Below are 17,763 nucleotides of genomic sequence, written 5' to 3' on the forward strand. Positions count from 1 at the left end.
AAGGCTTCTCCGCCTTGCCGAGGGGGGCAAAAGGAGAACTATTTTGATAGTGAAAATCCCGGAGTGGAGGACTCCGGGGAGTGGATGTAGGTCATATTTTGACCGAACCACTATAAAAATTCTTGGTGTGTTTTTTCCTTATCATCGTTTACTTTTTACTTGCATTTAATTTTCATAACTATTGCATGGTGAAATTTGTGGAAGAAAACTTGCTTAATATTTTGTTGTAAAATTTCAAAAAGAACAAAAAAATTAGAACTCTTGTTTAGGGTTATTTTTATAAAGAAAAAGATTTACACAATTCCCCCCCCCCCCTTGTCATTTAGTAATTTCAATATTTGAATCAAAGGAAGCAGGCAAACATTTCATAATTTTGTTAACTTTTTCATAGTTAGTGAGTTCTCTACCTAAGGCATGCAGTGATGTGATGATTTGAGTAAACCTAGTATACATGTCAAAAATCAATTTAGTAGGTTTCATACAAAAAAGTTTATAGTCATTCAGTAAGATATTCAACCTAAATTGCTTAACTTCATTTGTACCTTCATAAGTGATACATAATTTATCCCAGATTTCTTTACCAATTGGACAAGTTGAAACACGCATGTAATCTTCATATTTTAAAGCACAGAAAAAATTGTTTAAATATTTTGTATTAAGTTATGCTAAATCCCTATCATCAAAAGTCCATTTAGCAAAAGGAGGTTCTATTTTAATTCCATTAATTTCACATGAAGGAGGTGAATAACCTTCTTTAACAAGCATCCACATATAATAGTCAATCGATTGTAAAAATGTAGACATGCAAGTTTTCTAAAAATCGAAAGGAATTTTATTAGACAAAGGTGGTCAGGTAATGGAGTACCCTTCCACATTATTATGATTACCAGATTAGGCCATGGATCAAAATTCAAAAGTTTTCCAAAACCAGATTTTATGAATCCCGCTCTAATATCACTTGAAAGTTTGCTAAGAATGTTAAGCCCTTATGAACTAGCCCAAGGCTAACCAATGAGGGGGGGGGGGGGTTTGTATTTTAAAAATTTCTAAATCAAAATCAGTATCTTAAATAAAACCAATAATTCACCACATAAAAGTAGAAGTGAAAAATTAAATGCGAAAAAATAGTAAGAAATAACACATAAAAATTTATAGTGGTTCGGTCAACTTGGCCTATATCCACTCCCCGGAGCCTCTCCTCCGAGTATTGCACTAAACTCAGTGACTCTTCTTTTGCTCCCATAGTAAGGCGGAGAGGCCTGTATAAACCTCCTTTCCACCGACTCCGGTGAGGTAGAGAATCCAACTCCTTTTGCTTCCTACTGAAGCAGGTAGAGAACCCAACTCCTTTTGCTTCCTCCTAAAGTAGGTAGAGAACCTCGAATCCTTTTGCTTCCTCCTAAAGCAGACAAAGAACCTTAATCAATTGCTGAAGTAAACCTCTCTCAAACCTCCAAGGAACATATGACAACGACCAGAGAAGATTACTCGGATCCTTTCTTAGAGCAACCTTTATAAAGCCCCTCATAAACTCCCCCTCACAAGATCCTCTCTCTCTCTTTCTCCCTCTCTCCATTGCTCTCCCTCTCCTCTTGGCTCTCTCAGGTCAAGACAACAGCAAATGATCACCTCTTGAGTAAACAAGAGATCTTTTATAGAAGGGCTTCAAATTTGCCCTAATTTGTAATTAATCATCAAATATCATCCAGGACGATCAACCGATCATCCTGTACGATCAGTTCAAATTCAGCTAAATCAACTAGGATAAATTAGGAGAGTCTGAATGATTAGAAGGTTCCTTTATTCAGATTATCTAGGACGATAGCATATCATCCTGTACGATTAGTTCAATTCATAGAATATCATTCAGAACATCGCCCTGGATAGAAGTCTAGATGATAAAAATATAATTTGATCGTCTAGGACGATCTCATGATCGTCTGGGACGATCAGTACAAAATGTTAAATATCATCCCGAACATTACCTTGGATGTATGTCTAGATGATAAAAAAATAACTGATCATCCAGAATGATTTTGTATCGTCCCGAATGACTAGTCAAATCAATACATATCGTCCAAAGCATCTTTTAGGTCATCGAGCAAGAAACTAAGGTTTATTTAACTAGTCATCCCAGACGATCCTGCAATCATCCAAGATGATATGATCGAGCAATAAAATCTTAATTGTTTTTCTTAATTTCTAAACTAATTTAGGCATAATTATAGTGCATTGTCGAATACGATGTCAAAAAAATATGCCTAAAAGGTTATGGTGGATGATTCTTTCTGATTTGAGCATATCATTTAGGACGATGCTTATATCATCCAAAATAATTTGCTTAATTATGGTTGCCTTACATATGAAGTCCTAATTAGGATTTTTATTTTTTGATTGATTATACAGGATGATTTTGGATCGTATAGAATATTGTGATCAAAAATAAAAAAACACAAAAATAGACAAAAAAATTTATGATTGTGTGCATCTAAGATTACTTAGCATCAAGACCCACTTTATTACGATCGACTTAAGCAAAGATAAAAACCCTTATAGTCTAACTCACCCCTAGTCTACCCAATTCGTAAGCTCACTTGATTTGCACTCGACCTTATGGACCTAAAATATTAGTAGGCACGACATTCATAGAAAAATAGGTGTAATAGAAATATTTGTTATCATAAAAATTAAATTTCCTAAAATCAAATGTCCAACAAACCTGATTAATTTTTTAAAAGTTTAATAGCGATGTTAAGCCCTTATGAACTAGCCCAAGGCTAAATGAACTAGCCCAAGGCTAACTAAGAGGGGGGGGGGGGGAATTGGTATTTAAAAATTAATCTTTAATCAAAACATAAACTAAAACCAAAGTTCACCACAAAGAAATTAAAGTACGGAAATTAAATGCGGAAGCAGTAATAAAGAACACAGAGATTTATACTAGTTCGGTCAACTTGACCTATGTCTACTCCCCGGAGGTGCCCTCCAAGTATTGCACTAAACTCAGTGACTCTTCTTTTTCTCCCACAACATAGCGAAGAAGCCTTTACAAACCTCCTTTTCACCAATCCCGGTGAGGCAGAGAACCCAACTCCTTTTGCTTCCTCTAGAAGCATGCAGAGAACCTAACTCCTTTTACTTTCTCCTGAAGTAGGTAGAGAACCTTGATCAGTTGCTGAAGTAGACCTCTCTGGAACCCCCAAGGAACTAAGGATAACAACTGAAGAAGATGACGATGGATCCTTACTTGGAGCAACCTTTGTGAAACCCCTCATAAGATCCTCTCTCTCTCTCTCCCTTTCTCTCCCTCTTCTCTTGGCTCCCTCAGGTCAAAACAACAGTAAAAGATACTCTCTTTGATAGAATAAGAGGTCTTATATAGAAGAGCATTGGAATAGTGCTTAATTGCAACAAACTGACTTTATCGTCTAGGATGATATAAATATCATCATGTATGATTAGTATAAGTTTAGCCCAATCAGTTAGGATGATTTGGGATGATCATAAGGTTTTTTTTTATATTGTCCAGGATAATATGATATCGTTCTGTATAATTAGTACAAATCATTGAATATCATCCATAACATTGCCCTGAATGGATCTCTAGCTGATGGAAAAATAACTTAATTGTCCAAGCCGATCTTCGGATTGCCCCCAGATGATTAATTCAATTCAATGCATATCACCCAGAGTATTAGCTTAAATAGAAGTAGGTAGATGTTTGATTGTCTAAGAATAATTAAGATTTTTGAACTGATCATCCTAGCCGATCCTGTGATCATTCAGGATGATATAATCAAGCAATCAAACCTTAATTACTTTCTTAATTATCATATTAATTTAGGTATAATTGTATTGCATCATTTAGGATAATGCCCTATATGATATATAAAAATAAAAAAAATACCTAAGTAGATCTGGTGGCTGATTTTTTTTTATTTGAGCCTATCGTTCCGACCGATATGAATATCATCTAGGATGATAAGCTTAATGATGTCTACCTTGACCAGGAAGCCCTAATTAGGGTCTCTATTTTTAATTGATTGTCCAGGCCAATTTTTGGATCATCCCAAATGATGTGAGCAAAAATAAAAAACTCTAAAATCAGTAAAAAAAATTTCCCCAAGTGTTTATGTGCAAGGTTACTTAGCATCTGGAACCAAATCATTTATAATTAACTCAAGAAAAGGTAAAAAATTATAAATTGACTCAAACCTAGTCTACCTAATCTTGAGCTAGTTCAAATTATAGTTTGATCTTATGGACCTAAAAAGTTAGTAGGAAAGACAGTTGTAGAGAAACATAACTGTTTGATATCATCAAAATTCTATTCCTTAAAATTGGATTCGTAATTATTTCCCCCTTTTTGATGATGAAAAACACAAAAATAAGTAAAGCCGTTCAAAGTAGTTTAATGGAAATAGTGTGAAGAAACAAGCACAATAAAACACAATAGAATAAATAGTAGAACTAGTCCCCCTTTTGACATCATAAAAAAGGAGGGAAACTAGAAAATAAATAAAGCAGAGACTACCAGATAGAAATAAACTACAATAAGAAAATAAGAAACAATATCATGAAAACAAATTAAAAGAAGGATGAACCCTGATCATCTGAAGGAGGAGGAGGAGGTGGTGGTGGTTGAAAGATACTGGAAAAATTAATAAACTATTCTCCAAACTAGGCCATATCCTAGTCATGCTGGCACTGCTTGTGAGACACAAAAGAGTCAAAGTGAGAAACATCTTCAGCATGTTGCTGCTCCTGTACAAAAATATATATCTTGAAGTAATTCTCCCACTGGTCAAACTGCTCTACTAGCTGATCCAGCTGTGAGTACTAGCGGAGCAGAGCAGGTGCAGGAACAGGTGCTGGAGCTTCCTTCTCCTTAGCTCCCTTGGCTTCTGTGAGCCCCAGGTGGAGAAAAATACTGTCAAGAATGTGGAAGGAGTTATTTGAGTAGAAGGCAGGCTGAAAGTTTGGTGGGGCAAGATATTAGAAGTTGTATTTAGATTCTATGATATAGGTAATGATATGTCCTAAGGCAAGATTGGGCTTCCTCCTGTGTTATGGATCTCTTATGCTGGTCAAGTGCTCAATGTATCAAAAAATCAGATTAAAGACAATAAATTCATGATGGGCCATAATGTAAAAAGTGGTGATCGAAAGGAGTGGAGTGATATGAATGCGATCACCAACTTTTGGAATAATAGAGGTGCAAAGGACATGTTGGATTGTCCTAGCATCTTTGAGTAAGATGCTATACTCTCCAACATGATAGGAAGCATTAGAGTTTCTTAGAAAGTGGTTGGCTGATGCCCCAGTCATAGTTGGGATCTTGATAGAGGATGTGGAGTTTGTCTTATATGGTGGACAGTTATAGAAGTTCTTGATAGTCCTGATATGGGATTTCGACAGGACGTCTATTTAAATAGGGCTGAAGAGCAATAAAAGAGGAATTGATGCAAAGGCTAGCAAATAATTATAATAATAACTTCGAATTGAATGGGATGATAAGAGTGAGGAGAAAAGTAAGAGTAGTGTGAGCAAATAAATCAAGAACATGGTAGAAAAGGATGTAAGGGTTGACAGTTTAGGATATAGTGATCCTGATCGTCTTGTACCTCTGATAGGCGGCATAATCGGCCACCTTAGTGAATCGTGGGTCTTGATTTTCCTTGAAGAGCTTCTAGATGGCATGCGAGACCTTTTTCCACTAGCCATGATCAATAAAATAAAGAAACTGGGAGTGAGTATGAAAGTAGAAGGCTTGGGTGAGAAAAAAATTATGTTAGAGTCTCAGTTTTTAAAGAAATGATCTGATCATCCAGGATGATTGCAGAATCATCCAAGATGATCAGGTGGTATAATTGCATTCGGGATGATTTATTAAAAGGTAGTAAAGTCATTTAGGATGATCAGATGTCATTTGGGATGATAAGATACAGGCGATCATCCCGAGGAGTCAAGCTAGATGATCGTTAAAAAAGAAGATTGTCCTGGCTAATTAGGTGGATCATCTAGGATGATGCACAATAATGGATCGTACTAGTCAAATTTAAAATGTTTAAAAAATTGCCACATGTATCATCCAGGATGAACATGTGTATCATTCGGGACGATCATAATAAATTAATCATACCGACCAAATTTAAAGGGTTTAAATGTATTGCCATGTGTATCATCCAGGACAAACTAGTGGATCATACGGGCTGATTACCAATAATTGAGCAAAGATTTAAGATTGTCTTCTAGGATGAAGAGGATCTTTTGGGCCGATCACAGTAAGTAAAGCAGGATACGATCAGATCGTTCAGGATGATAAAGTTTTGTCCAAGATGATGATAAACAGAGAAAACATATCAGCTATCAGATAAAAGTTTAGGAGTGGATTGAATGTATTATCTAGGATGATAGAAAAATCATCCAGGATGATGGGACCAAAAAATGAAATTAAAGAGGTGGATATAGATGATCAGAGAAGGCCCAAAAATACAAAAATAATAGTAAAAGATAAAATTAAAAAAAATGAAAAAGACATAAAAAGAGATAAAAGGAAATAATTTTTTTTTATTTTTTAAATAAATACAACAACAACAACAACATCAAGCCTTTATCCCACTACGTGGGGTCGGCTACATGAATCCTTTTTCTCCATTGTGTCCTATTAAAAGTCAAATTCTCGTTTAAATCTAATAAAGAAAGGTCATTCCTAATATTTTCTAACCAAGTATTTTTAGGTCTACCCCTACCTTTCTTAACATAAGTCAAATCTAATACCTCTACTCTCCTAATCGGGTCATCGCAAGGCCGCCGTTTTATGTGACCAAACCATCTAAGGCGACTTTCTCTAATCTTATCTTCTACTGGAGCTACTCCAACCTTTTCACGTATATGCTCATTTCGTATCCTATCTCTAAGGGTAAAGCCACTCATCCACATGAGCATCCTCATCTCTGCCACACTTAACTTAGTATTATGCTTCTCTTTTAATGGCCAACATTCGGCACCATAAAACATGAGGTGCTAAATTTATTATGCACAACTTTTATTCATACAACCCTTTTTTCCCGCTTAATCTTTCAACACTAACATTATCTTTATGCCTTTTGGGTGCATCTTTCACCATTAGTTGTACATGCCCAAACTAAAGTCTATCATGTCTAAAAAAAAAGCAGAACACGACATGATCATTTATTTGCAGCATAGAAATTTATGATTGTCACACAGAAAGGTATTAGTTTCAGTAACAGAACCATCATAGGTAAGAGTAATTTATATTTGGAAGATGAGAGTAATTTATCTTTAACACATGATTGTAATACAAAAGGTGTTATTTTCAGAAACACAATCATCTTCATCACAACCATAGACATTGGTTTTTTATCTGTCAGTTCTGAAGCATTTGGATGCGGGAATTTGAGTAAAAAAAATAATTGTATAAAAAAGGGTAAAATATCATACCAATGGCTGCAGATTTATAGTCAACCCACAAATTATTGAGACTTTATTTCATTTCCCTCAACTTCCTATTTCCTTCAATCCAAAAAATGCTTCGGGATTTAATTGATAGTTTACACACGGAATAGATTACCTGACCAATGATCAATTATCAAACTTTACTCATTCAACAATTTGCAATTATATCTCATAAGAAATATAACTTTGATAAGACAAAGTCTCCCCCATTACTATAGCATCAGGGCACCAGAATCATCCATGGCAGTTGTCACAACAATAAATTGGCTTTATCAATCACATAGGATGATTAATTTCATGGTTTACACAAGAAATACATTACAAGTTACCAACTAAAAAGAGCATTCTTTATTCCAAATAAGAAGAAAAAAAAAAGAGGAATATTTTGGAATAATTTTACCTCGTAACACAAGTGCTAACCATGGTTTTATCAGCAAAATCACTTAGCATTTAATAATAGCATAAAAATGGAGAAACAAACAACCATCACTCAACAATTTTCGTGAATTTATTATACTTTTTTATAAATGACAACAGAGAACAGCATTTTCACATAATAATGAAATGATGATTAACCTATATGTATTTAATAAATCAATGGATCATAAATCAGCTTATACCTTGAAGAAATAATTATGACCAGCATATGAGTTCTCCTAGCTCATACCATGAACGAATAATTATGACCACCTTATGAGTTCTCAACTGTTGCAATGGCCTATTAATGATGGTAATGTCAAAAAAAAATTGTGATAATAACAAGAGAGGCTCCGAGTTAACTTGAGCTCAAAACAACAAGATGATAAATGGGAATTCATAGATTGAAAACACAAGGCAGGGGCTTGATACAAACCTTGACCACAAGAAGATGCAATTTCTAGTTCATTGATCCTCGGCACCTAAAAAATCAAAAGACATCCTTGTCAGGAAGTGATGATGACGATAAATCCACACAACCTACATGGGCCTCACTCCAATATATAATTGCTATCCACAAGGAAAGCATCAGATATAAAAAATAAAATAAAATAAAAAGGAAAGCATCAGATATACATGCAGCTTGCCCTTCACAGGCAGGCATCCTAAGAAACGACTGGTAAACCATGCATAATAACAAAAATTGAATCTTTGGCACATGACAATTACACCTGGTATTTCTGCTCAGGCATTGCTATCCAGCATTACAGGATAGCAACCACACTTTCAATCAGATGAGAAGGCACGAAATGCTTCATACTTAGCATCATCTTTGTGATTAAACCATCCAACATGCCTTCAATCATCCATTAGCTATTAATGGTGATTTGCTTTAAAATGTTTAGTTAAAGCCAGACTATAAACCACATGTAGAAAGGAACAAACACAGAAGCAATATCTATTCTACCTGCCAGACAGTCACACCAAAAAAGAATCTGAACCATATGATGGTACTCAGATCAGGGGAAACGTTAGAAAAGCAAATAATTGAATGATAATTTACCCTGAAGATGAAATTTGACCAGAGAATGAAATGCATTCATCGAGTATAACATTATTTTGAAAACAGCATCGTCCACCTTTAGACATCTTAAATGCACCTTGCAAAGCATAGAAGAATACATCTGTAAGTACCTTTTGGAACCACAATTGCAGGGTATCTTTTTCTCTTCCAATGGAAATTTGTAGTTGTATGTAAGCTCTTCACCCGTAGATATATGCCGCTTTGCATAAATAAAGATCTTCTTTTGGCCATCAACGGTTATCACCTTTGTATAGCAATTTGGCTAAAAGAAGGCAATCCAAACATTAAAACCCACAAAAAAATGACCCGGATGGCCCATTAAATGAGGAACAATTAGCTTAAGCTAACCTCACAAGAATGATTAATAAATCTTGCCAATCCTCCCCGCCTGGTAGCATCAACCTGCAATAAATATCATCAATATACGATAGAAGTCACACCTTTATATCTAATGTTCTACAAAATAGAAAAAAAAAATAGGAATGAAATTTTATTTTTGGTTGAATTTTAAACAAGAGACCAAAACACCCAGCACCTCCAAAAGTAGTTTTAACAAAAAATAAGCAATAAACGCATTTCAATAAGTGTTCATTAACATTTTAATTTTACATGCGTACAAATAAATTAGATAAAGTGAGAACTGGAACTTCAGAAAGGTAGTAACAAGCTGCAATGGCTATGATGCACAGACACGGACACGGCGACACGGATACGACACGACACGGACACGGGACACGTCAGTTATCGAAAATATAGGACACAGGTTGAACATGGTATTATAATTTTTATATTTAAAAAATATTGTATAAAAATTAAGTATAATTTTAAAAAAAATTTGAAAATAATAAGTCATTTAACTAGAATTTATGCTTAAAATGATTAGTATTAGGATGTCGAGAGTCATGCGTCAATACCGTTTATCAGTCACCAAGAGAGAAGATGAAAATACCTTCACTGCCAAAAAGAAATGAAAATGAGAATATTCGATGATTGGGTATTAAGTGCGGACGTTGATTTGGTGTTGTGGATAGGAAATAAAAAATTTAGTTTAAATCCCGCCAAATACTAGAAATTATATTTAAAAAAATTCATAAAATATTTAAGATACGCGTGTCGGACAAGCGTGTGCAATTTGTATTTAATACTTTTTAATCGGACACATTTTTGGCGTGTCCGACACGTGTTGGAGGAGTGTCAGATGAGTGTCATGTAGGATACGGTGTCGGACACTGCACGCCTCTTTAAGGAGAAGTGTCAGTGCATCATAGTGTAATGGCATGACAAAAGTCAAGGCTTAGATATAGCTAATCCAACTAAAAAATATGGAAAATCAAATTTAGACATTCAAGTTAATACGCTAAGCAACTTTTGCTTCAATGTTTATCTAGGACAAAGATAGCAATGTTTAAAGCTTAAATACCTGTGATTTTAGTTAATCAACCAATCAAAGTCATAGACATATAAAATAGGTTACAAACTTAAACTCAAGATATATTCAAATAAATTTGGTCAATTAACCTCAAGATATCTCACATATCTCAATCATGTTAATAAGATTCTTCAACCTGCATTTCTCTATGAAGGATGATAATAAAAATGCATTTATAAAAGGTGACTCCTGATCATTAGGATAATTGTCCTTAACATATTCACTCAGTCAGCAATATTCCCTCTTCAAAATCCTTTTAGGTGAGCCACGATGACAGCATTCAGTGAATCTATAACTTTTGAAATTGTTTCTAGCAAAACATTATGGGGTGTGCTTCCCGCACTTTCATGTTTTATATATCACCCCTATCAAGTTCATTTATATATCTCAATAATGTTGATAACATTCTTCAACCTACATTTCTCTATTAAGAACAACAACAGCAACAGCAACATCAAGCCTTTATCCCACTGTGGATCAACTGCATGAATCCCTTTTCTCCATTGTGCCATGTTAAAAAAAATTATCATTTAAATCTAATAAAGAAATGTCATTTCTAATATTTTCTAACCAAGTCTTTTTAGGTCTACCTCTACCTTTCTTAATATAAGTCAAATCTAATACATCTACTTTACTAATCAGGTCATCAGAAGGCCACCATTTTAAGTGACCAAACCATCTAAGACAACTCTCTCTAATCTTATCTTCCACTAGAGTTACTCCAGCCTTTTCACGTATATGCTCATTTTGTATCCCGTCTCTAACAGTAAAGTCATTCATCCACCTGAGCATCCTCATCCCTGCAAGACTTAACTTAATCTTATGCTTCTCTATTAATGGTCAACATTCTGCACCATAAAGCATTGCAGGTTTAACCACCATCTTATAGAATTTTCTCTTAAATTTAAGGGGGACTTTTCTATCAAACAACAAGCCCGATGCATTCCTCATCTCTGCAACACTTAACTTAATATTATACTTCTCTATTAAAGCCCAACATTCTACACCATAAAGCATTGCAGGTCTAACCACCATTTCATAGAATTTTCCCTTAAGTTTGAGGGAAACTTTTCTATTAAACAACAAGCCCGATGCATTCCTCCACTTCAACCATCCAACTTGAATTCTACTAATAATATCCCCATCTATTTCACCATCACTCTAAACAATAGAGCCAGAATATCTAAAATGTCTACTCTTATTAATGACTTGATCACCCAAAGTCACAATCCCCCACAAAAACTATTATTAATAAAATTACACTCCATATATTCAGTTTTAGATCTACTCAAACGAAAGCCTTTAAACTCCAAATTGACCTCCACAGTTTCTCTATTAAGAATGACAAAAATATGCATTTATAAATGGTGGCTCCTGATCATTAGGATCATTGGCCCTAACCCATTTACTCAGTCAGCAATACTAATTCCCTCTTCGAAATCCATTTAGGTGAGCCACGATGACAGCATCTAGTGAATCTATAAGTTCTCAAATTGTTTCTACCAAAACATTATGTGGTGTGCTTCCCGCACTTTCATGTTTTATATATCCCCCCTTACAAGTGCCACCTACATTTTCCTTGATATTTGCCCATGCCAACAACATTTAGTTTTAATAACTTTCTTGTCATTTGGCAGCTCTTCAACTCTTTCTCCAAATAATAGTTTCAGATCTCATCATTTCCATGCTCACAAGATGCTCATCATAATATGCACCTGCTCTTGCTGTGATAGCAAGCGAATATTGAAGTTAATATAAATTCCCTGTTAGCTGCTCACTTTACTATGATTAACATCGGATTTTTCTTCCACTGTCAATAAGTATAAATCATCAACAACAAATAATTAAAGTAAAAATATCGCTATAAATTTGGAAAACAAAAAGTATGAGCATACACCTTTGAAGTTTATCTACTAAAAATGTCAATAAATAAAACAAATGAGCGAATAGATAACCACAGAAATTTTCTAACGATTATATGCAAGGTTTCCCTCACCACAAAACCATCATCTAGTCTGAACAGGTAACTGCTGCCTATACCCATCTTTTCATATTTAAGCTCCCGTATGTCAGATATCTAAAGGAAAAAAATAAAAGCTTTAGTAAGATTTAAATTTAATATAAACCAAATTGCAATAATATAATGATAAAAAATAAAATTTACCTGACGGCGAATTAATTCTCCAACATACTCAATCACAAAATCTTCTGCCTCGATTGGCTCAAGGGCAACAAGGCCCCAATCATGTATCTTGCTTCTTTGAAAGCATAAATGTTTCTTCCTTGCCTTAAGCAAGATAAAAAGAAGTGTGTAACTCAAAGTATTTATCAAATAAAGAAGGTTACTGTCTCCATAGAATGAAAAATAACCAGCTACCTTCAATTGAGTGACTTTTAGAAGCTCAGCACCTTCAGCAGCAGCCAAGAGGTTCCGCAACTTAACCCTATTTGTTCTTGCTGAAGGACCTTTATTATTAGAATTTTGATTACCATTAGCATCAGAGCAAGAACTATGAGGAACAACATCACGGTTTCCTCTCAAGCGGGCCCTTTCTGATGGAAGAGCATTCCGTGACCATTGACGCCAATCCCATCCACTAATAGAAGATCGAGCACAACCGTTTGTCTTGGGGCACGGAACAAGTAGCTTTGAAGGTTTAACAATCCGCCTGGATGCCACCTTCTGGGATGCTTTTTTAACCTTAATCTTCCTTGAAAGTTTTGCTACCTTAGGAGGGGGAGCTAACTGATCATCTGCTTTCCTTTTCAAACTCGGATAACTTTTTGCTGTTAAAATGCAAAGACATGCAAAATGAACAAGCCTGAGATAAAAAGCAGATTAATAAAAAAATGCACAAATTTATTATGAAAAACTATCTATACTAACACTTGGAAATGCCAGAAGACAGGCCTTCAGGCTCCGGACAATCAATAAGCATATGACTAGCATTCCCAATCTTCTTGACTTTATCTGAATCATGTTGAGAAACAGAAAGTTGTTCCACATCGTGTTTTATATCGTCAATATAAACTCCCTCATCTGCATCACGTGAATACTTATTATAATACCCACCCTCCATTATGGACATTATTTTTGTCTCACTTAAAAGTTTAGGAGATATACCAATGTGTATTTCGTGGGCAATCTTCCTCGATTTACGTGACTTTTTCTTTGTTGAACTGCAACCATCAGGCAATTTATTTTGGTTCCTGGTTGGTAATGACGAAGAATAAACCAGGTCTACATCTAGCTCCCTCAACTCAGAATCCATATCATTAATTTGTGGCCAAGGTGATTCAGATCCTACGTGTTGCATCTGATCTATGGAGATGTTGCCCACTTTTTTAATCAATTCAAAGCTCTCAAGCAATGGTCCAGACTTTGGTTTGCTGTGTTTTTTCTTTCTAAAGTAGGTCAAGCTCCCGTTAAAGGAAACCCCAAATGGCCTTGAACTTTTCATCTGCTGCAAACTTTCTTTCAGCTTGTCCACCACCTCTGCTGAATTGGAGACATTCTGCAGTGCATCATTATAGTTATCAGCATTGAATGAACTGATATTCAAGTAGCAAGATTAAATCTATAGTTTTTCATTCGCTAGGAAATAGAGTAAATCTACAGCATGTGTCAAGAAAATATAGGAGGGGGTCAAATAAAGAAAAAGAAGCATACCTCCAGCAAATTATTAAAGTTTTCTCCTTCAGGGTTAGCAGCCACAGGATCCACTTCATGTCTTCTAAAATAATCGCATGAATTAAATATATGGAAATACAGATCTCTCTGAATTCTAGAAATGTGGGATGATACGAATGATCTATTTATAAGATTCTGAAAATCTTACCTAATTGAAGCTGTAGATACTTTTTCTACAGTTATCAAGCACTGGAATCTCTTTCTTAAATTCTTTCAAACCTATCCCGACATAAGAGAAGGACTCTCATACAATTGGGAATTAGCAGCGAGCCTTAGACTCCTAAGTACAAACCTACGGAAGTACCATCTCAAAGAAAGAAAGTTTCTGCAGATCGAGACGAAGAAGATAGACATATCTAATATCTGGGTCTATCACTGTTCTGAAAATTGATTCATCTATAGTCCAACCAACTCGCAAGATTCATGAAGTAATGTACAAAAAATGACAAAAAGACATAAGTGTATGTATTGCCAGAAGACTTGCAAGGAAAAGCTAGACGGGAAAGAGAAAAATGCTGAAATCATTGCATACCTGCCAGGATCTGCCACAGTCGGCTGCCCATCCCGCGTATCCGGCATAAATCCCGCTCAAGTCTCGCTCAAATCTCTGCAAATCGGCGCTGAAGATTGACGCCCATACTCGCGTACCTCGATCCATTCACGCTGAGCTCTCTGGTTGGACTATAGATGAATCAATTGTCCAAAAAATGATAAATTCTCCAAGTGATTGAATTTAAAGACTTGTAAGACCAATGAGTTAATATCGTCAATATCCAAAAATTGTAGAGTATCCGATCCTGTAAACCCTAGCTCGGACTTCTCTCAGGGCAAAATCATCTTTAAAAACAAAATTCCTAACTCAGACCAAAACAATTGGATAAGAAAAAGAGATCCATTCAAAACTTGGTTCCAGAAGAAAGATATTTTATAGAATAATATACTAAAGTAATTTTTCACAATCAAGAAATTTGAAATCAAGCCTTGAAAATATCAAGTGACATATGAATTCTTTTAAGAATTAAAGGTTTGAAAGAGAGGGAAGCTTGCTTTTTGTGGGCTCATTTTATGCCTCTTGTCAATTGAATGGCGCACTTTGCACATCTTTTGATTTTTAATACACTTTGTGTATAATTCTTAATTTGGCGTCATTGCGCATCTTTTAATTTGGCATCATTAGCCACTTTTTTATATTTTTATAAGCTAGATCCCTTTTCAAAACTCTTAAATACTTTTAGTTGTGAGTATATCTTCCAAATATTAGAGAAGAAAACTTCACTCTCAAATATAAGGAAGAAAAAACCATAAAATAGAATCAAAATCATATGATAAATGCAATGATAGGATGACGAGAAAAATTGAAAGTAATATAAAGACTTTGAATATTATAAATATAAGATAGATTACTATATCGATCTCAATCATAAAGTCCAGTTATTAATTTGAGATAGACTTTTATTTAGAAAAGAAAATTACACCATAAAAGAGGTTAGAGAGAGGAAAAAAATCAACGGTGTTTCTCTCTTTAACTGATTTAGAGATGTCAAAATATTGACTACAAATTATCAAAAATAAAAATAAGGCATAAAATATCATTTCAATAAAAAAATAAGAAAAACTAATAAACAAAAAGAAAAACAATAAAGATGAAATAACTACAAAATAACAGCAGAGATAAAAAAACTAACTCAAAATTAAAAAAGAAAGAAAATAACAACAATCAACAGAGTAGTAAACATGTAAATCGGAATTTATTAAGAAGTTAGTTTATGCAATTAAGAGCTGTAATATTTCACTGTCCAAATACCACATGCTCTCATGAGGTCTTTGGTGAGAGCACACCTACAAAATAATCAAATATCATATTTAGGAACCCAAACAGGTTTGGGTCCCTTCTTATAAAAAGAAGAATGCATGTGTTATATTGTGAATCATGCAATTTGAATCTCCACACCTAATGTGTACTACGATGAATAGTGCAAGTGTGTGAAATGTGTCCTAGCATGCTACATGAAAAACAACTAACTCCAGGAAAATGATTTATTAATCTGTTTGGGTTATAATGTCTCTTCCTATGTTTTGGCTTTAGATCAAGTGTGGATGTATTCCAATTTCTCTTAAGTGCATTCAATTTATCTTTAAACCTCAAGTTAGCACTTTCTAAAAAATCATTATCAATATTCAAATAGTGCTCCCTACGCTTAGATTCTTCAATATAAGTTTTCAAATTAGATTTAAGTGAGGTGTAGGATGTTTTTAAAGAATCATGCTCAATAATTAATTCACAATACATTTTATTCAATTCATTAAACTCATCAAGTAATGACATGTTATTGCTTTCATGTTGAGTGTGATCTTTACTTAAACTTTCATGCTATTTTTATAAATTTGAAAATTCCAATTTCAGATTAGTATGAGTTTTCTTAAGTTTCCTATATGATGTATGAATGTTCTCACAAACTTCAAGTAATTGATCATATGTTGGTTCACATATATTTTCTTGATCAGATTGACCAAGATGATCACCCATCAAGCACAAGTTTATTGTCTCCTCTTCAGCTTCAGTCTTAGATGAGTCAGATACAGAATTCGCCTAGAATGCATTTTGGTACTACTTTTTATCCTTCTTGTATTTGGGTTTCTCCTTACCTTTCTCTTTGCTTGAGTTATCCTTAAGTGTAGTACAATCAGCTTTGACATGTCTAGGCTTCCTACATTTATAGCAAATGAGATCAGAAGAACTTTTAAAGTTTTTGCTATCCTTACCTTTTTTCCAATTATGATGATACTTGTTATTCTTCGTTAAAAAGCTTTTGAATTACCTAGTGATGAAGGCAACATCATCGCTTTCAGACTCTGAAGAATTAGTGTTAGTGTTGTTGGCCTTCAGTTCCATAGTTTTCTCTTTCTTTTTCTCACCTACATCAAGATTTCCTTGATTCACCCCTTGCTCGTAAGCAATGAGTGATCCAAGTAAGTTATCAACAGAATAAGTATTCAAATATTTAGATTCAGTAATTGCAATAATTTTACATCAAAAGAATAAGGCAAATATCTCAAAATCTTATTGAATTTTTCATAATTAGTTAGCTCTCTTCCTAAAGCATGCAATGAGATAACAATTTGAGTAAACCTAGTATACATGTCAGAAATCGATTCATAAGGTTTCATATAAAAAAATTCGTAGTTATGCAATAAAATATTCAAGTTTGATTGTTTAACTTCATTTGTTCCCTTCATAAGTAATACACAATATATCCCAAATTTCTTTACCAGTTGTATAAGTTGAAACACACATATAATATTCAGATTTGAAAGCACAGAAAAAATAGTTCAAATATTCTGCATTAAGTTGCACTAAATCCCTATTATCAAATTTCCATTCAGTAAAAGGAAGTTTGGTTTTAATTCCATTAATTTGATGAGAAGGAAGTGAATAATAATCTTTAGCAAGCATCCACATTTGATAATTAATCAATTGTTAAAATATAGACATGTGAGTATTCTAAAAATAAAAAAGAATATTATCAAACAAAGGTGGTCGGGTAAAAATATCCGTCCATAGTATTACGAATTCCAAAATTAGCTATGGATCAAAATTTAAAAAGTTTTCAAAAACTCAATTTTATAAATCCCGCTCTAATACCTCTTGAAAGTTTGACAGGA

General features: G+C 34.3%; 1 protein-coding gene across 1 annotated transcript; it reads right to left on the reverse strand.

Moving 5' to 3' along the window:
• Positions 1 to 7,006: 7,006 nt before the first annotated feature.
• Positions 7,007 to 14,679, reverse strand: LOC110101770 (histone-lysine N-methyltransferase ATXR7-like). The gene is made up of 11 exons (XM_028695665.1): positions 14,633 to 14,679; positions 14,080 to 14,194; positions 13,534 to 13,924; positions 13,297 to 13,449; positions 12,787 to 13,196; positions 12,574 to 12,696; positions 12,406 to 12,486; positions 9,329 to 9,382; positions 9,091 to 9,242; positions 8,333 to 8,378; positions 7,007 to 7,594 (listed from the first exon to the last, which is right to left on the reverse strand). Exons 1-10 carry the CDS (start codon positions 14,677 to 14,679, stop codon positions 8,357 to 8,359), a joined length of 1,548 nt encoding a protein of 515 aa, XP_028551498.1. The 3' UTR covers positions 7,007 to 7,594; positions 8,333 to 8,356.
• Positions 14,680 to 17,763: the final 3,084 nt, after the last annotated feature.

The sequence above is a fragment of the Dendrobium catenatum genome, unplaced genomic scaffold, assembly GCF_001605985.2.
Source record: "Dendrobium catenatum unplaced genomic scaffold, ASM160598v2 fragScaff_scaffold_72, whole genome shotgun sequence".
Classification (NCBI taxonomy): Eukaryota; Viridiplantae; Streptophyta; class Magnoliopsida; order Asparagales; family Orchidaceae; genus Dendrobium; species Dendrobium catenatum.

Excerpts from the sequence above, each read along its gene's own strand:
- LOC110101770 (XM_028695665.1), bottom strand. The coding sequence starts at position 14,679 with ATGCCGGATACGCGGGATGGGCAGCCGACTGTGGCAGATCCTGGCAG. Across the intron at positions 13,925-14,079 it reads ACTTTAATAATTTGCTGGAG|AATGTCTCCAATTCAGCAGA; the intron begins GTATGCTTCTTT and ends GATGCACTGCAG. Across the intron at positions 9,383-12,405 it reads GACTAGATGATGGTTTTGTG|GTTGATGCTACCAGGCGGGG; the intron begins GTGAGGGAAACC and ends TATTTATTGCAG.